General features: G+C 36.3%; 3 protein-coding genes across 3 annotated transcripts; all 3 read right to left on the reverse strand.

Annotated features, from left to right (window-relative positions):
- Positions 1 to 318: 318 nt before the first annotated feature.
- Positions 319 to 1795, reverse strand: LOC137389491 (uncharacterized). The gene is made up of 2 exons (XM_068075506.1): positions 1422 to 1795; positions 319 to 808 (listed from the first exon to the last, which is right to left on the reverse strand). The coding sequence occupies exons 1-2, from the start codon at positions 1793 to 1795 to the stop codon at positions 319 to 321; spliced, it is 864 nt and encodes a 287-aa protein (XP_067931607.1).
- Positions 1796 to 4605: 2810 nt separating this feature from the next.
- LOC137391688 (uncharacterized) lies at positions 4606 to 6858 on the reverse strand. The gene is made up of 3 exons (XM_068078214.1): positions 6793 to 6858; positions 5671 to 6051; positions 4606 to 5295 (listed from the first exon to the last, which is right to left on the reverse strand). The coding sequence occupies exons 2-3, from the start codon at positions 6036 to 6038 to the stop codon at positions 4806 to 4808; spliced, it is 858 nt and encodes a 285-aa protein (XP_067934315.1). The 5' UTR covers positions 6039 to 6051; positions 6793 to 6858; the 3' UTR covers positions 4606 to 4805.
- A 3340-nt stretch (positions 6859 to 10198) lies between these two features.
- Positions 10199 to 17920, reverse strand: LOC137389497 (protein lava lamp-like). The gene is made up of 6 exons (XM_068075511.1): positions 16741 to 17920; positions 13360 to 13605; positions 12486 to 12734; positions 11585 to 11740; positions 10652 to 11320; positions 10199 to 10518 (listed from the first exon to the last, which is right to left on the reverse strand). The coding sequence occupies exons 1-6, from the start codon at positions 17918 to 17920 to the stop codon at positions 10199 to 10201; spliced, it is 2820 nt and encodes a 939-aa protein (XP_067931612.1).
- Between the last annotated feature and the right edge of the window lie 2927 nt (positions 17921 to 20847).

The following is a 20847-nucleotide window of genomic DNA, read 5'->3' on the forward strand; positions in this document are numbered from 1 at the left end:
ATGTGCCAAATTTATTCTTTGGTATAGCCAGTTGGAAGGTTTAGTGTATTGGATAAATGGATGTCCGCAGAACTAGAGGTTGTGAGTTCAAGTCCAGTTTGCAGTGGATATCTCGTTCTTGAAACTACCACTATAGCCAGACAGACGAATGTACAAACAAATAAACATTGAGATTTATATACATATATTATTATAGATTATATACACTATATGTTATTGTAGATTATTGAAATTATTGCTTCCATGCAAAAAACAAACAGTAGTATGCTGGTGTGGAAAAAAGGTTTGCGTAGAATGTAAATGTGACCAGCCTACCATCTACCATCTTGTCTGAACGGTGATGAAGAATGAGATGAAGAAGACAGCAGGTGCAGCCATACAGAGTAGAGTTATGTTGAGCCAGAAGTCAGTTGAGTCATTGTAGTGAATTTCTATAAGCTCTGCAGATATTGCCATGGACATGCCGGTCAAGGCCACAGAACAACTTGAGAGAAATAGCGTGAAGAAAAAGAGAAACAGTAGCCCGAATGTGCCCTTTGTGCAATAGCCTGGGGCCCAAGCTGGACATTTAGAGAATATAACGTCATTTTTGCTAAGTTTAGCCGCTATCTGTATCATAAGAAGGCAATGTCGTAAAAAAGTTACCACGAAAGCGATGGCTGACGTTACGAGGCCGGTAGTTGTCTGTAGATCTGCGATGGCTTCTATAGATTTGAAGGCTATGAGAATACGCACCATAGCTATGATACCATCCTCTGTGAATACCACTAAGATGTTGTTCGTTCTGCCCCAGTATTTGGCTACTTTTCTGAAAACATAAACGACATGCTTTAGCTATTCCTGTATGAAAATTTGAGTAAAAGATAATGTTCTTCCGTGACACATAAACGAGGGTGTTAATATAAATCTAGCAGGCAAGATGATCTTAGCTCCAACAAGTTCAGTTTGAAAATAAGAGGTACAAGAAGAGTCAGGGGGCCTAGTAGATGCTAGTAGATACTAGTAGATACTAGTAGATACTAGTAGATACTGCAGGTATGGTTGAGGATGCATTTCAACAAGTTTTGATCCGAAATTGCATCTAGTGATGGTTAAGATACGGAGCTGGGTGATTGCGCCGCCACTTTTTTAAGCAATGGCTAAACAGCAAGCATGTTTGACGCATATTCGGTATATAATCTCAGAGAAAACATCTTTATGGCGCACTGAGTTTAAATATGACATTAGCTAGCACTATTAGATAATAACATGGAAACACTTGAGGAATTGTTCATTCCGAGCAATCCTCAGTACCATACGCTCTGCAAACATAAAATATCAAAAGACGATAAAGATTTATTTACATTCCAAACTCATTTACGTTCTCATGTAGTTTGGTGCAGAAGGTTAATTCATCAAGTTGTCTGCTTTCTGCAACTTACCGAAAGCCATCCATTTCTTCATCAGACTTGTCTGCTCCTGCTCCACAGCCTGTGAGTCTGATAAGGCTGTATATGGGTAAAGCCATCTCACTTAACACAATCACCCCGCTAACTATTAGAAAACTCAGCCAGATTGTAATGTAGGTTTGTACGACCTCGTGGTTATCCATGTTCTTCACAAAGGAAACGTAACCAAATGCGTCTGCCAAAAAGTCTGCGAGACTGAAGATCAGGGCAGAGAAATATGTTGCTGTCTCCCACTTCAGGCAGCATCTCTTGCTAACAGGACAGTTGCATATAACAAGCTCGATAGATGTCTCGCCTATGTCTTTGGACGCATCGAAACAACAGGACAGGTTGCTGAGCAATTCCATTTGTTTCTCCTCTGAAACAGAACTGGTTGAATGAGTGCCTCATGGTTGGTAGAACAACTTTGTAAAAAAAATGCATACAAAACAGTTTTTATGGTTTTTTTTAATTTGCATTTGGGCTAAAGAAAAGTTAGCGTGTATTTTCATGAGATCACTAACAAGGCTATCTATAATATCAGTGCATTTGTATTGTATGTCCAAGCATTGTACTGCCTGTGAGTATGAAGCTCTTATTAGCATTGATGGAATAAAAAGCTGTTTACATAATACAATAAGGAATACAATAGAGGTAATGGTTCACGCTCTATTCATGGCAACAGCTAGCAGGTGATTGTTCTCAACAAATTGCCTGAAAGCGGCACTGAAGAATAGAAAGTTTGGTTCCTTCATTGACCGTTATCAAACTTTAACCCGCGCGAGCGCATCAGGAGCTGAGTCTTTGGAAAATGATATAATCAGCTTAGTTTGTTCAAGTTTACTCTTTCAACATGATCAGTTGTTCTTTGGAATTCCTACAGTCCCCAGTGTAGCAACCTCTTCCCTCCGCATAGATCCATCATTCAGCATATCATATGCACAGGGAGTTTTTTCCTCAACATACCCTTGTCATATATATAGAATTATATGCATTGATCTCCTAGCACACTATTCCTTTTTTCTTACATATACTAACGGCTCATCATACGAGCAAAACCTACTTTGTCCACACTTAATTTCTGCTGATCTGCAGCTTGGATGTAAAAATATGTTTTCCCACATGAAGATTAGCGCATCTCATTTACACGGAGTTACCAATGTAACATGGCGTTTCAACACAGACTTATGGGTCGATGTATCACATATATATGAAATATTCAACATAACATACTCTCCTCGCATAGAGTTATAAATAGACAGATCTAATAGACATAGAGCTACCATTTCACCCTACTCTAAACCAGTGCAACATATTTACTCGCGATAGTGTGTCTAGTACAACATGTTCACTCTATGTAGTGTATATCCAATACAAAATATTTACTCTATGTATGGTGTGTCCAGCGCAATATGTTCACTCTATTTATAGTGTGTCCAGTACAACATGCTCACTCTATTTATAGTGTGTCCAGTACAACATGTTCACTCTATGTAGAGTTTGTCTAGTACAATATGTTCAGTCTATGTAGAGTTTGTCTAGTACAATATGTTCAGTCTATGTAGAGTGTGTCTAGTACAATATGTTCAGTTTATGTAGAGTGTGTCTAGTACAATATGTTCAGTCTATGTAGAGTGTGTAAATTACAGCATGATTTCTTTGGATGAAATTATTGTCTCTTCCACTCTTCATACATAGTGTTATCATTGCGACATGAAGCTATCAAAACAGCGGCCATCTTCAGTAGAAATATGCCAATCTCCTACCAGCCTCTCTACTAGCTTATGATTTGTACTTACTTATGATTTGTACGTACTTATGATTTGTACGTACTTATGATTTGTACGTACTTAGTTCTTTTAGAAAGGCCCCCTTATGGCTGTTTTACGATTAATGATATAGCAGCATAGTCTTTTCTTACGTGTACACAGGATGGTAGGAACACACTCTATGTAATGGCTGAGTAGAATTATTTTCATCATGCCGTGTCTCTCAGTAAACTATAAAAACTAATGACCAAGTCTAGTGTAGCCTTTTCAGTGAAACATATTATAACCTTTTATTTGTAACATGAAATAATTTTAAATAATCATATTACTGTTTGGCACACATTGCATCCGAGGACTCCATGTTTAACAACTTATCTATAAAATTAGAATAACAAATGACAAGTTGGCTCGTTACAACTCCGTGGGTTTTCTGCTTGAATTGGAGAGATTGTGATGCAACTGATTCACGCGGTAATTTGTTTTATGAAATCATCTCACCTGTCTTAGTCGTTAGGTTTTACATCTTCAATAATTGAAGCATTTAAGATAAAAAATTCATTGAAATGAGCTGTTGATCAATTATGAAAGAGTGGGCGACTACAAGTCTGTGATATCACGTCTCTGTATAATTATACGGATAAACTGAGAGCATTTGTAGATAACATTATAGAGCAGGTGACTACCTACTCTCATGGCATCGTGTCTAAAAACTGTCCACTGTTCATCAGCGTCATCATGTTCTATTGCAGACTGATCATATGTTTTAACAAAATTGCAAAAACCTAGGAAAAACACAAAGTGCATTTTATTCTTTGAACTGCTAGAATTTAGAATGCAAATTTGTTTGCTTTTAAAGAGACCGAATTTTCAGTTGCAAAATATGTTTGTAATGATGGAACAACTGCACCATCTCACTGACACTTGTTGTCATCTGTCAAGCAAGAATACTCGTAACAGTCTGTCAAATAAATAGCCATAAGAAAGCTTACTAAAAACTGGCTAGGACCTAAATACTTACTCAACTCATGTGTAGACCAACAGGAAGTACGTCAGCATGAAATCTGCATGCACAGATGAAAAATTCATGCAGAGCTGAAGGATAAGTGAGATACTATTAAGCAATTTGTTAAATAAAACTGCCTCAGCTCATCTTTGCAGCAGAAGGACGGAACTGCAAATGTGATTCTACCTTTGTCTGATATAATAATAGGCGATGCATTTCATTTTGTGTACTGCTAAAAACGTCTTTATTGATTATAGATATTAGCATATTCACATATAAGTTATATAGCTAGACATTAGTCATTACCCCCACCCAGTGCTCCCACTTTTGTCACGTTCACTAGTTGCTGTTTCAATATGGCTGTCATCCAACAGCTGTAGATTTTATTAAACCCAACATCTCATCTGTATAGGTCTTACCATGAAATTAACGAAGTTCTTGCAAACAAGATATAACAACTTTTCTAAAAGCAATGAAAGAAAGTCAGTATTCAAATGGCTATTTTTTGTTGTGCAAGTAATAGTCACATCTAACGAGTTCTTTGCGAATAAAGGGCAGAGATGATGCTCCAAACCGCATAAGAGTGTTAAAAAGCTAAAGCCCAGGCTACCATCTCATTTGAATGACAAGAAAAAGAGTGACGATAAAGACAGCCGGCACAGACAGTCCTAGTAGAGTTACATTCAGTAGAAAGTCAATAGAATCTCGATGATAGATATCGATAAGCTGAGCAGATATTGCCATAGACATGCCGGTCAATCCGACAGAGCAGCTCGATAAAAATAATGTGAAAAAGAATAACAATATTAAACCCAATGTTCCTTTGGTGCAATAGCCTGGGGCCCACGCAGGACACTTTGAAAAAGTCACTCCATTTTTGCTCAGTTTAGTGATTAGCTGGATAGTGAGTAAACCATGCCTGAGTATGGTGACCACAAACGCTACGGCGGAGGAGACTACTCCTGAGGTTGTCTGTAGGTCTGCCACGGCTTCTACAGATCTGAAAGCTATGAGTATGCGAATGATAGCGATGATCCCGTCTTCAGTGAGTATAACGAGTACGTTGTTAGCTCTGCTCCAATACTTAGTCACCTCCCTGCAACCGAAGGCTATGTTTGTAGCAAAGGCAAGAAACAGCAACTCCAACTTTTTTTCTGTGGTGATTGAATTGATTTAAAGTTATGTAAAGAATATACATAAAGTAAAGAATATAATTAGTAAAGCATCTTATGTAAAGAATATAATTAGTCTTGTTTTTTGAACAGTTGCTCTAAAGAGATCATTGCAGGTGCCAAATGAAGTAAGAGCTTCTTACACAGTTCCTATAAAGACATCAGTGCAAGTACTAAATGATAAGGGCACTAGCTGGAAAGGTGAACATTAATAATATAGTACTCATCAGATTAAAGTTAGCCTAATATTTAGATACTCCTCGAGTTGACTTCCATAAAACTAAAATATGATATCTTACCGAAATTTGTTGGTCTCTTCTTCACTCCGGTTGACACGAGAACAGCTGAGTTTGACAAGACTGTAGATAGGCAAGGCAATTTCACTCAAAACTATTACACCGCTTAGAATTAGAAAGATTAGCCAAGCGGTGATATAGTTCTTGACCTCATCATGATCTTCCAGGTTGCTTACGAAAGACACATATCCGAATGCGTCAGCCAAAAAGTCTGCCAAGCTGAAGGCTAGAGCGCAGACGTAGGTGATGGTCTCCCATCTCAGGCAGCACTGTTTGCTAAGAGGAAAGTCACAAATAACCAGCTCTACGGATGTCTCTCCGATGCTTTTTGATGTGTCGAAGCAGCACGAGAGATTGCTCAGTACCTCCATAGTAACAGCTAGCCTGTTAACATATGCACATATAACATTCCTCCATGATAACAGTAAGCCTGTTAACATATGCACATATAACAATCCTCCATGATAACAGTAAGCCTGTTAACATATGCACATATAACATTCCTCCATGATAACAGTAAGCCTGTTAACATAACATTCCTCCATGATAACAGTAAGCCTGTTAACATAACATTCTTCCATGATAACAGTAAGCCTGTTAACATAACATTCCTCCATGATAACAGTAAGCCTGTTAACATAACATTCCTCCATGATAATTGTAAGCCTGTTAACATATGCGCATATAACATTCCTCCATGATAACAGTAAGCCTGTTAACATAAAATTCCTCCATGATAACCATAAGCCTGTTAACATAAGCGTATATAACATTCCTCTATGTAAAAGTAAGCCTGTTAACATAAGCGCATATAACATTCCTCCATGATAACCGTAAGCCTGTTAACATAAGCGCATACAACATTCCTCCATGATAACCGTAAGCCTGTTACAATAAGCGCGTATAACATTCCTCCATGATAACCGTAAGCCTGTTAACATAACCACATGCAACATTTTTCCATGGTAACCATAAACCTGGTAACATAATCACATGCCAAATGTATTTTGCAATTATTTAACTGAATGACGATTGCCTATAAATGTCTTTTGCTGCTAAACAAATCGGTGTTGAATGGCCCTAAAGGCCAAGTATAGTTGGATAGAAGACAGGATTAACTCTTACGGTAGCAGCAGCCTCTCTCGTCCAGTCCAGTCCAGCAGAATGTCATGTGACCTAAAATCAACAGCATGCTGCCACTCAGACAACTTCAAAGTTTGAAATCGTTTATTGAAATCAAATATCGTCATTCATCAAACAGCAAGAATAAAGAGTCTTTTCATTGTGTGCTTTGAGAGTATGTAAGTATAAATAGATAGAATGCCTCTTGGCATTCTATCAAATCTCAACCCTAGTTTAACAAACAGGCGAGAGCTTTGTAAAACAACAGTCGTGCTATTCAAGACAATGTTTACATCAAATTTGAAAGTTTTTATTCAAAATATGCTGAGAACCCTTGTTCTGAGTTTTAATATGTGCATATTAAAACAGCCTGTGCTCTGACAGATTTGTGTTTGGGATGTGGCTGTTTCCACCGCAATTATCTGAGGAGAACAGTGCTTGCTGCTAAAGAAATAGCTGAAATCTTTTGCTTTTCATGGTTATGTTATAATGCTTGCTTACAAAACAGCAGCTATGGTAGAGCCCTGTTCCTAAACTTTGGCTGATTCCTCCAAAATGCGAAAGCTACTTGACCAGCAACCAATAACGCATGTCACGCTGACATCCAATCACACGTGTCCCACTGACATCCAATCACACGTGCTGTGCCATGCTGACATCCAATCACACGTGTCCCGCTGACATCCAATCACACGTGTCACGCTGACATCCAATCACACATGTCACGCTGGCATCCATTCACATGTGTCATGCTGACATCCAATCACATGTGTAGTGCTGACATTCAAGATTTTAGGTCCATACAAGCTTTTGCTAATGACGGTAAAAAGTTTGTTTGACATAATCTATGACTCATAGATACGCTCTACCACTGTAGCTCACAACAGCTGCGAGATGTTAACACAAAGATAAGTAAACATTTATTATAGTTGGTATGCTACAAGGACTCTTCCTAGCCAATCAGCATTTAGCAAGTAACATCCTAATATTCTTGCAGTCAGGTATCAAACTTATGACAACTATCAACTGGCATTCAGTAACTAGCCACGCTGGCGTTCCTATAGTCAACAGCGAGCCTTGAAATGTATTGGCATTCAGCAATTGGGGTGCTAATATGCTTTGTGGTCAGCGAGCTAAGAGCTATCAAAACTATGAATTAACCATAATTCTGGCAATCAGACTGTTAGTGGTCTTGTCATCAAGGTTGAGATTTAGGCAGCTATTATAATAAGCTGCATGAATCAACTCTCTGCATTGTTGTAGACACTCAGGTAAACGTCCAGTGATTTTTGGTACAAAGCTGTTTAGTTTCACATTAGCCAATAATTTCATCAAAACTGAGCTAAAACTAAGTTCCAATTTGCATCTCTTGTCCTCCCATTTATTCAACTATACATTCAAGAGAAGACGACTACGATTCTTTCGCATTCCCATTTTCTGTATCATAATTTATGTTTGTACATGAAAGCAATAAATACAAAAAGCTACAGTAATATGTATAATAATCTATATTAATCTATAATAATATTTATTATTTTCTATATTAATATATATAATAATCTATGACAATCTACAATAATATAAAAAATAATCTACAATAATATACATATAATAATAATCTATAATAATAAATATAATAATCTATAATAATACGTATATAATAATCTACAATAATATGTATATAATAATCTATATTAATATATATAATAATCTATAATAATCTATAATAATATATATAATAATCTATAACAATAATTATATATAATAATCTATAATAATAAATATTTTGGTGCTGATACTTTAGTGCTATTCACAGCCTTTGCTTCATAGTGGAAAAGCAACTCCAAAGTAAATTGATGTTTAACCATCACTCTAGCTATGCATTGTATTCTTGATTTTGGGGTAGCAGAATTAGAAAATATTAAATATTTTTACATTTCTCCGTCAGCTAAAATATATGATTTGACAAAAAGCTTAAAAACGATTAAAATTAAGAAACTATCTGCTTTAGGTTCAATCAAGGTTTAAGGACATTTATTTGCTTTGTTATGATTTATTTGCTTTATTATGATTTATTTGCGTTATTATGATTTATTTGCGTTATTATGATTTATTTGCTTTATTATGATTTATTTGCTTTATTATGATTTATTTGCTTTATTATGACTTATTTGCTTTATTATGATTTATTTGCTTTATTATGATTTATTTGCTTTATTATGATTTATTTGCTTTATTATGATTTATTTGCTTTATTATGATTTATTTGCTTTATTATGATTTATTTGCTTTATTATGATTTATTTGCTTTGTTATGATTTATTTGCTTTGTTATGATTTATTTGCTTTGTTATGATTTATTTGCTTTGTTATGATTTATTTGCTTTGTTATGATTTATTTGCTTTATTATGATTTATTTGCTTTGTTATGATTTATTTGCTTTGTTATGATTTATTTGCTTTATTATGATTTATTTGCTTTGTTATGATTTTAGCAATCAAAAATCTAACAAAAATCTACAAACAAATAAGCTGACATAAAATAAAACCAAAATACAAGCAGAAGTGAAAGTGAAACTCATTGCATACACTTACAGACATACAGACATACAGACATACAGACATACATATGAAACTCGAACTGTGTACAGCTGATTGTTACACACCGTTGCAAGTAAGTAGTAGAAAAAGGATATCATGGCATCAATGACAGGGCCTGTGGGGCTCTCTTCACACTTCTTTACAGTACTACAGTATTGTACATACTGTTGAGATGGTGGCTTCTGCAATGGAGTATTACATCTAGTAAAACAACTAATTCTAATAACTTCTTGTCCAAAGTTGAGATGCGGTGTGGTATGGAGTCAAAATGCTGACCAAGATGTGGACGATTGTGTGGTGATGAAATGACATGATCATTATACCAACCTGTGTGGTATGAGTCGATACCAACCTGGATGGTATGAGTCATTATACCAACCTGGATGGTATGAGTCATTATACCAACCTGTGTGGTATGAGTCATTATACCAACCTGGATGGTATGAGTCATTATACCAACCTGTGTGGTATGAGTCATTATACCAACCTGTGTGGTATGAGTCATTATACCAACCTGGGTGGTATGACTCATGATACCAACCTGCGTGGTGTGTGTCAGGATGAATGTAGTTTCACTGAAAAGTGTTATAAAAATCCAGAATTAATTTTATTTTAAAGGTTTTGTCAGAAGTCGAAATAAACTAAAATGTACCAATATGTAGTCTGCTTGTAATTGTTTGAAACAAGAGCACTAGAGAAATGCTCAGAAAAACGACTGCTCAGGTGATACACTAAACTGTATAATTTTCGAAGTAGCTAAAAGTTCTACTAGTTACGTCTCTTTTCCAGTCAATCATTTCTAGCAGTTTTATTTTTGCTCAAAGCCAGACTTCTTACCTGTTAACTGATCTGCCGTCTTTCCTTCCTTGTTTCTGATAGCAAGCAGCTGGTACTTTTGCCTCCAGGAGACCTTGCTGAGGAGTTGATTCGCCACATCAGTTTTGCCTTGCTTTGCCAAACAGTGAATGACTGTTTTGTTCGCACCGTCAACGCAACTTAAAACTTCAAAGGCTGAAACTGAATTCACTTGCAAATACTCGCTTAAAAACTCAACTGTTTGAATGCTGCCGAGACAAGCAGCTAGATGCAGCGGAGTAAGATTGTTGGCTTCTTGTTGCTTTAGCAGTTCTAAAATAGAGTTAGCATCAAGGAGATGAAATATGACTGCTAAGATGGATGTAGGCCTTCTTTTCTTGAATGAATCTGTGGATTATGGTTCTTCTGTAAGCGTAAGATGTTGACAACAAGTCCAACAACTGGCCTTTCTCCAAGTTTTCTAGAATAGCAAAAATGACAGCATTATCCGTAGCCTTCATCAATGCAGTAGAACCCCTTTTATCCAGCTGTCTAAGCAAGCATAACATATTTGTACAAGAGTACTTTTCTGGCTCTTTCTTTTTCGTCTCCTCTGCAATTAACCTCGCAAGCTCGACACGTTTGCTTACAGCAGTCCAGTGAAGAGCTGTGTAACCATTTTCACTTCTAATGGCATTAAGCTGCATCCACTCTGCAGAACTCACAGACCTGGCTACAGCGTGGATAATTTCAGGATTTGGTTGGTCTGAACACTGAGCTTTTGTCCAGGTATGGAAGGCAGGCTCTTGATTGGACGGGTCATAGGCGAGGATTTCAACTATTTCATTGCCAGTCATAGGATCTAGCAAGTAATTTGCTGTAGACTCATTTAGAGACCTAAAGATTGGTAATAGACCATTCTTGTCAGCCTCCTTTAGCAAGCGTATAACAGATTGTGAGTCAGTCTTTGATTTTATGAAGCGTATTAAGTCATTATGGCCATAAGCAGCAGCGAGATGCATAACAGTGCATCCATCTGCATTTTTATCAGCCAGTAGGCTCACCCAGTCGTCGTCATTTAAATAACGGCGAATCCTCTCAATGGTTCTCAAATTACTGTCATATCTGGCTATACCTGCCAACAATACAGTAGCCTGCTTGTCATCAGCTAAATGCAAAATATTGCATCTCTTAGCCTTTTCTATTTTTTCTAAAAGCATCTCAAACACTTCATGGTGACCTTCCTTAGAAGCGCAGTGGAGCACAGTTTGGTGTGAACTATTCAAAATGCGGAAAAGTGAGAAGATATTCTCGGAGCTCAGTTTATCAAGCTAAAGGTTCAGCATCTTATTGTGACCATGTGAAGCAGCTAGGTGCAAAACGGTATTTTTATTCAAACGTGGTGCATTGTTGATAATTTCATACTTGGTGCCTTGAGTTATTGTATACACGATTTCTTCAATTCGTTCGTCTGGAATGTTGATGAGTCCTCTTAGCTTAACATAGTCTGAAAGTAATATTTCCAGCTCCTCTTCGACCGTGTGTATGTCCTCTCCTAAAATGACAAAAACTAGGTGAATAGACCCGACTTTGAATAGTTCAACAATGAGGGAGATACATGAAAGATTTGCTGTTATTAATTACACTAGCTACTTCTCACATCGTACTACTAGATAATTACATACTAGGGGAGAATGTTGTAATTGTAGAGGATGGTGTAAATGTAAAAAAAGGTTAAATTGTAAGGACGCTGTAATTATAGAGAGTGTTATAACTGTGGAGGATGTTGTACTTGTAGAGGATGTTGTCATTGTATAAGGTGTTGTAATTGTAGAAGGTGTTGTAATTGTAGAAGGTGTTGTAATTGTAGAAGGTGTTGTAATTGTAGAAGGTGTTGTAATTGTATAAGGTGTTGTAATTGTACGGGATGGTGCAAGAAGTGAAATGTAGGAATTGTAGGAGTAACCTTGTTGTATTCTTGTAAAGAAATGAGGCCTGAAGTAGTGTAGATTGTAATGTAGTTTATTCACTGACGGAAACACACAACTTGAACTGAAGATGTTGTGGGTATTTATATGGAACCAAAAGTAGCTTTATAAATATTGGCTTAGTATATGGTAAAAATACAATAGAGCGCTATATGGCTATCTTGCCTCAGATGTAAACAGAATTGTTATAAGCAAAAGGATTACTATAGCCATAAACTATTATCTCATAATTGTCACAATCCCTTATAGCTCAATAGCCATAACAAACCTGTAACTATAAAAGGTGCTTGGCACCTTGCCTATTATTCCTACCTAGGCGTTTACGAGCTTTCTTCTCCTCTGCTCTTTTTCCCCACATCCTCTGTTTATTTTCTCTGATAGATGTTGTATGCTCTTGCTTACTCTCTTCCAAATCTCTCACAACAGTTTCAACCTGTACTAGACGCGTTTTCAAAACATTCACTTTCTCTTGGGTTAGCCGTATCTTCTCTGTGAGAGCCTGCTCTGCATGTGTGTCCTCTCTTTTTTGTCTGCTTAACCTTTCCCTGTCATGGCACAGCTCTGAAAATAACGAGAATATGTAGCTTTGATATTTTTAAAACAGATACCTTAGTAGGATAATACTGACAGATTAGGGACGGATACTTGCATATCAAACACACCAGCTTCCCAATAATCTGAGTATATAGTCACCTGTGTAAAAGTAAACATTTATAAAAATAACCATAAATATATACAGGTTTACATGTACTATAGGTGCATCAAAGAGATAAATATTAACCTACAGAACTTGAAGTGTACCCATATGTGGGCTTCTTGATTTAATGAATATGTATGCATAGGCCATGTGGACATACAGTCTTAGAGTATGCACAGCTTTTGCTCTCACACATGTACATGATTGCATGCGGTATACGCACTTAGACTAAGCAGTCATGGAATCATATATTTATACACATTTTTATAATGTATGCATCAAGCATATCTGCATCAGAACTGTTAATTATTATTCTTGCAAACGCTGAGAGAGAAGGCAACAAAACTGAAATAACAATAAAAACACAGTCTATATCTGCATGCTATATGATGCCACGCAAACACGCTACCCTATTTTATAAGTCTATACAATTGCTAAATAATTTTACTATAATGTACACGATGTTAACAATATTTAAAAATCATTCACCTCGATATTCAGGAGAATTAAGGTTATTAGAAAGGATTTCCAATCTCAGATTTACCCTCGTCAGCTCATGATCTGTCACTCGCTGCCGCTGTTGAGTAATTCTTAACCGCTGCTCATCCTTTTCCTGCTGTGAGGTCAAACCTTCAATATCGTTTTCAATATCTTCATTATCTATTGTGGTTCGTCTAGTGGCTTCAGGCAATCTTTCTTGCACTTCTATGTGCACTTCATTATGGTCTACCAAGCCTGCAAATTGTATCAGTAAAATTATATAAAAATGTAAAAGAAATGGAATATATTTGTACTGCATGGAAGCCATGCTAACTCACATAAAGGTATTACACTTAATTCAATGCTAATATGTTTGCATGTATATAAGATAACTCTAGCATAAAACTAGCTCAAGCACCTGTCAAACACTTAAATATTTGTAACAGATTCCATCTACTTAAACATTGTCAATTTTATGTGAATTCAACCAACAGAAAGATTGACAAAATTAATCATAGTTTTCAGAAGCTAATTTTTAATTTCTTCTTGAAGTATTTCAACAATTCTCTCCGTTTCTGGAAGCTGGTTCATCCCTCATCTTCTAATATCTTAACTAGTCTGGTCATATCAGCAAGGTCTGATTTGGTAACTGGTGGCCGTTCTAGAGATGGGCTAATGGTTTGGCTGAGCTGTGCCATTTCTATCAAACATCAGACAGATGAGATGAATTTAATTGATGAGTGTTACTTGTAGTAAGTTCATCTATTGTATACAACATAACCTTGTGTGAGACCTTGTGGTCACACTGCACTATTTAGTGTCACATTTACATAAATATGAATTCTAGTTGAGCAGATAGTCATCTATAGCAAAGTCTGTGTCATGCAGGTAAAGCCACCATTTGTTTTATCATAATCATTAGAACATTGCCAAATGTATTTTGGTGTCTTGAAGCTTGTTATGAACTCCAGCACAAAATAGTAGGGCCAAATTAAGGTCGTGATCTGTGTATTGCCATTAGCTGTACACTTAAATAAGGTCATGATGAGTGTATTGTCATTGGCTGTACACTTACATAACATAATGATCACTGTATTGTCATTGGCTGTACACTTAAATAAGGTCATGATGAGTGTATTGTCATTGGCTGTACACTTAAATAAGGTCATGATCAGTGTAGAGCCATTAGCTGCGTGTTCAAAATGAGGTCATTATCATAATTATTAGCATATCGCCGTACTTTAACAATTGTAAATTATACAATATTAAAAATTTTAGAGCAACCAAATTATATCATTATATAATAATTATTATTATAAATTATATAACTATTGTATATTAGTATATCATGCTATTAGCTGAAGTTTAATAAAGATCAGCTATTCTATTTGTAAAGGAAATATTTTGTTTCTTGTAAAAAGTAAGTTTATTTAATAATGTTCAAGCTACTGTGTTGACAGTAAGCTTGTGTATATTGTAAACAGCAATAGAAGCGAGTGGTTCTATTAAGCTAGACATTGCGTACATACTTTCTGACTCCATCAAAACATTCAACAAACTATGAAATATTGACTTAAAATAACTTTGACCAGTTTATTTGAAAAAAATTTATAAAACAAAAACGCAGCGCCTGCATGATATATGAAAATAAAATTTACTGAAATACATGTATTTATGAAAGGAACCATTAACTGTGTAAGGTGGTTTAAGTAGGACTTAAACAATAGACAGAATTCATAGAGCTGCTAATAATTAAGATCGTGGCTCCAAGCGCTTACTTGTAAAAACAAGTTGTTAAGTAAACAATTTTAAATGGCCTGCTTGATTGTAGACGAAAAGGTTTTAGCTGTGCACACATGAAAGAACATTTCTGTAATACAGACAGTCAGCCATTACATATGTCAGTAGGTCATAGGTCACAGGTATTACACAGGTCATATGTCAGCGTGTGCTGATTTATTAGAATGTAGGGCGCTTGTTTTGTAGGAATATGTAGGATAACCTGGTTTTCACCCTACACATTACTGAATGCCTTTTAAACAAGGTTACAAAGCTAATCTGCTTAAATATTTGCTTTGAATGTCAAATTAGTTGCATGTTGGAGCAAATCTATATTTCTCAAAGTTTGTGTATTTGTGGTTGTACATGTCCAGCTATAGCAATTTTCTTAACTTGGAAAAAAGAATCCATAAAGCAGAAGATTTGATCTCGCAATCTCTCATTCCCCAGTCCAAGACCTAACAAACTTAGCCACACGAGATTGATAGGTTTGCTAGGCGATATATGTCACTATGCGGGAGCAAATACACTACGCTTTTGGTCCCGATGCAAAGTGATTGCTTAGCGTCACGAAGAGGGTTAGTTCTTATTAGAAAGCTTACTCAAGTTATCCATTGGCAATGTGCCAGGCTAATAGCGATGTGCCAGGCAACTCTCATTACCTCTCATTGTTTATAAGCTGATTTTTAATACCCGGGCAACGCCGGGTAGCACAACTAGTATTTTTATATAATTACAACGTATCTTCATTATTCATTTCAGAGTAACGAAAAGACAACAAGTACTTCCAGTATTTTTTATGGTAATAAAAAACAACAAATAAGAAATAATAACAAGGCATAAAACTAAAAAAGAAAAAAACAAAATTGATGTAAAGAGGAAACTAACAATAGTAATAATTGTACAAAATGAGTTCATTTTGTTATTTTATTCTATAGAACTTCAAATGAGAGCAAAGGCTCATCAATGCTTCAGTTTATTGGTAGAGTGAGCGATATGAATATCAACAGACACCATGTAACTCACTCTGATTTACACTAGAGATCACTTAAATTACTTCTTTCTAGTTTTTGCATTTTACTTAAATTTTTATAAATCTCTTTACTTTTACTTTCAAACTGTAATACTTCATCAAACTTTGAATGTTGCGACAAATATTTGTTCAAACTTTGCGCTCTATCAAAAACTTCACACAGCGATGTGGTCATAAGTTAAGTCTTGACTTTGTTTGTTACCACGGCAACTGTTGCTGCTTGGTGTATAACAAGATAGCATAAATTTATGTTTCTAAAGACTGCATGAAAAACATTTGCCAGTTCGATAAATCTCATTGTTGTATAAGCTGGTTTGTTTTTAAGGGTTAGGAGAGAACTAACTATCAGCTGTCTTAAAGGTTTCTATATTTTGATCTCATACTCCAGTCAAATATAATGAGCCAGTAGGAGCTTTTCTCTTATTTTAAATTGGAATTAGATAGCACACGTGCTCTTTGAGTAAGGCCCTATGGCTGACCAAATTCCTCACCTATCTTGAAGCTAGTAGATTCATCTCTAAATAAATCCACCACAATGACTTACAATACAGAGAAAAATTTTTAATTGACATACTGACCAGCTTCAGCTTCTTCCTTTTTCTGCCGAAGAAAATTGAGAGCTTCCTGACAGTCATTGTTTTCAGCGACGTTCTCCGCAGTTTCGTTTGAGCTATTTCTGGCATCGAGCAGGTACAACTTCTGTTCAGGTGTTCGGTCATTGACTATAAGCTCAAGATGGTCCACACGATTCCTTTTGGCTGCTTCGTGAAAGGCTGTCTGTCCATCGTTATCCGACGCACTCAGAAGATCAAATCTTTGTTCTACCGGCACCAGATTCACGATTGTTCGGAGCTCACTCAACATGCCTGCTCCATAATGAACCAATGTTCGACCTTGACTGTCTCTCTCTTTCTGAACATCACATTGTCGACTTTCTCGCACTCCATATAGCAACTTTGTTAGAAACATTTGATTACTGTTTACTGCTGCCAAATGAAGAGATGTTTGTCCCGAACTATTTCTGACAGCCACAAGATCTGATATGTCGACTGGTGTTAAACATTGCTTTTCGAAACCTTTTTTACTGTTTTCTGCTAGCCAATGAATTGGTGCCTTGCCAGACTCGTCGAGTTGAGTCAGGGCATCATACTTTGAGTCATCTGGGTAATTGCGAAGCAAGGTGCAGGCGGTTGACGAATCGGCCTTTTTAGACGCTGCCACTAGTAAAGTGCTGTTGCCGCTGCCATATCGATGGGTGAGAACTTCACTTACTTTATCAGGAATAGTAGCTAGTACGAGCTCAAGCATATCAACCTTTTCAAATGTTACGATTTCCCTCAGAGCTGAGTAGATGTTAGTCGGTTGCCCAGTTTGAGCAACTAGTTCTGATCTCTCCTCTTCAGGTATGTAAGAAAGCAGAAGTTGCATAACTTCAGGCCGGCTTCCTGATGCAGCGCAGAAAATGGCATTTCTTCCGTTGCCGTTTCGAGAGGTTATCAGTGAGATTTGGCTTTCACCCTCCGGTACACTACCTAAAAGAGTTTCTATGGTGCCTGTTTGTCCCAAAGTGACAGCATTCCGCAAAGCTGTAAGGCCCCCAGGATGCAAGTTTTGCGACAATATTTCCAATTTATCTTCATCCGAAATATATTTCAAAAGATTTTCTAGCCTTTCATTTTGTGGCTGCTCCCCGTCATTTGCGTATCGTCGTAGTAGCTGTGTCAAAGTTTCTGCAGCATTTTCTTTTTGTTCCGCCATTGCTAAAGGATTTTAGGTAACTGGCTGTTTATTTGTCACCCTGTCAGAAACTCTATTTTATTATTGTCCAAGAGTTAAGTATTTACACGAGTTATCCACTTCAGCTTCTTTCTTTAAATCTCTACTTGAACAAATATAACTGTTTGTGAAAGTACTTTAAGTTTTTAGCTTCTCTTATTCTCTTGTTTAATTAGCACTCTCATTTAGCCTTCATTCCACTTGTTAGCCATAATTCTTTACGTTGCTCTGTTTCTTAGTGACTGGTAAAAAATTGAACATTCAAGCCCATTTGTAAAGGATCAGAAAGTTTTTAATAAGGACACGAAGTAAAAGAAGCTCTTGTTTTAAGTTCTTCTGGTTATGCCTGCAATCTGTTTGCTATTTAATTAAGTAATCAATTAATTTAGCATATTTAATTAAATATATATAAATCTCAAAGTTTGTCATCTTATGTCATCATTCGATATTTGTCCAGCGGTTAAAATCTCGGAATGAAAAATCAGCTTAATATTAGTATAGAACCCATGAAGAGTGCAACTGCCAGTGTGTAATCACCCTCACCTAACCACAAGGCCAAGCCGTTCTTATCATTCCCATCGTTCATACCATATACTCTGTATCTTTTTCGTGATTACACATGCTAAATGTGCACTTTTTATTATTAATTAATATTAATTTTTGGATTTGTTATTTTTTTTGAAATTGTTTAAAAAAATTTTTTTCGCCACCATCACAATATTTTTAATTTGTATTTTTCTAATGTGCCATTTTAATTTCTAATGTTCCGTTAGACCCCCATTTTTAGTTTTTCCTAAGCTTCGATTACTAAAACTGTAAAGACTAAATAATTTTCACGTGGACAATTGTATTATTTCGAGTAGGAAAAGCCTTTAAATTCTTTTTCCATTCGGCCAGACAAAGTACAAAAAACAGGCCGATTTCTCATTTTTACGTTTGGGCCAGCATCGAGAGGTACCGGTATCGTTGTATTCAAAGTTTTGATGGACAGCTTCTGCTGGAACAGTAACCTTTTTTATACACACACACTTCTATGCAATGATTGTTATTATTAATTCAACATATTTAGAATTTTTATTTTGTTTACTCAGTTCACATTAGTTATATCAGTACCAAATTATTTTTCGTTGTAATCGTAGCAAAACAGACTTGAAGAATAGAGAAAGCATGATATTATTATGCTTTATTAGTTATCTTGAGGTGTTGAATGTTATAAAAAAGAATCAAGGAGATTGACCCACCAGAAGCTGAGATATAGCCAGCCAAACACAGGTCTACCTAGTAACGAATCAGAGGAAAACATTTCAAAATCCCGAGAATTGTGACGTATGAAATCGACTTATTGGACACATGCCGGAGTTGCGCACCCTTACCGCCATTCCGTACCTATGCTGATTGTTTTTAGTAGAGCAGGAACATGAACTTATATTTCAGCCTTTTCCTTCGGAGGGTGGGCTACTCAAACTAAGATGTTTTATAGTCAGAAATTTATGCTGAATTCAATTATAATGTTTCTACACCTATGTGTTTGCACATTTCTGAGCTAGGGAGCACTTTCGAAATGGGAGGGGGCAACTCCAAGTTTGGTTGGAAAACCTTACATATCAAACAAAGAAAACTATTTTATAATCTCAAAAATTAATAAATGCTTTTATTTGAGATTAAGTGAGTCAGTTCTCAGCATTCCTTAACCCATGCCAAGGATGCAGCAAGACCGCTTGGTTCACTGTCTTGATTAGTTTGTGAATGAAACCCTAGTCAGAGTGACTAAACTTCAATATGAGACAGCCATACAGTATTCAAACAGATGGTTAATATTAGAAGAAGAAAGCATTCAATGTGAAATTGCTCAAAAAGTGCTAACCATTGAGAACTTCGATGAGAGTTCAGACTTGTTGTCATTATGCCTGTTATAAAAAGTATTGTAACAAACTCGTTTTGGAAAGAGCTGAGAAAAGACATGAAAAGAGACAAAAAAATGTGATACAGCATAAAAGGTGAGATTAGATATTTATAACTTTACAAATTCATGATGATTACTCCAAGATGATGGTACTTTGGTGAGAGAAAAAAAAAACATTTTCATTTCTGTCTGCACATTTTTTGAGCAGCAAAACTAACTCTTTGCAGTTTACATGACGTGTTATAGCCTACAATTTGGACATAAATTTATAGATAAATTACATGTATGATCCTTCTTTGGTTTTTTGCATACGACCACACAAACTACACTAGATATGGCACGCTGTACTATGCAGAGATGACTAATCTGAAAGTATAGCGTAGCAAGGTGTATGAGGCTCTTATGAAGAAGGGGTATTTTACTTATCAATCACGACATCACTGTCCATTCAGCTCTATCGCTTGTGATCAATCTATTGAGCAAACAGTTAAAAGAAACTCAATGTCTCACGGTGGAATCACAGGGTTTACCAGGAATCATCGGCCTTTCAATGCTGGACTCTATCTCACCCAGAATGAACAGCTGTACAAACAGACATGAAGAAGATGCTAGTGCCTGGTGATTCGGATGCCGCAAGTTATGAGATGCGTGAAACGGCATGGAAGGCTGATGAGGAAATGTGGGAAGTCATGAAAGACTCATAACAGCAAGAATAAACCTGTTTGCGTTTCAAACCACCAAGCTAGTACATATTACCAGTGGTGTAAAAGCCTCCATTGAAGTGAAGCAGGATCTTGAAATGGCAAATGTGATAGAAGAGAAACAGCTTTCAGAATTTGTCCAAAGGAGGTTAAGCACCCAAGAGATTGAGTTCAATGCATCCATCAAGTCAAACAAGCTCAAAACCTTCCCCACATTACAATCAGCTAAGAAGAAATCAAAAGAAAAAGTCTTAGAGTGTTCGCACAGCCTGTTTGAGAATTTGTTAGTGATCAACAAACAGCGT

Source organism: Watersipora subatra, chromosome 3 (assembly GCF_963576615.1).
Source record: "Watersipora subatra chromosome 3, tzWatSuba1.1, whole genome shotgun sequence".
NCBI lineage: Eukaryota > Metazoa > Bryozoa > Gymnolaemata > Cheilostomatida > Watersiporidae > Watersipora > Watersipora subatra.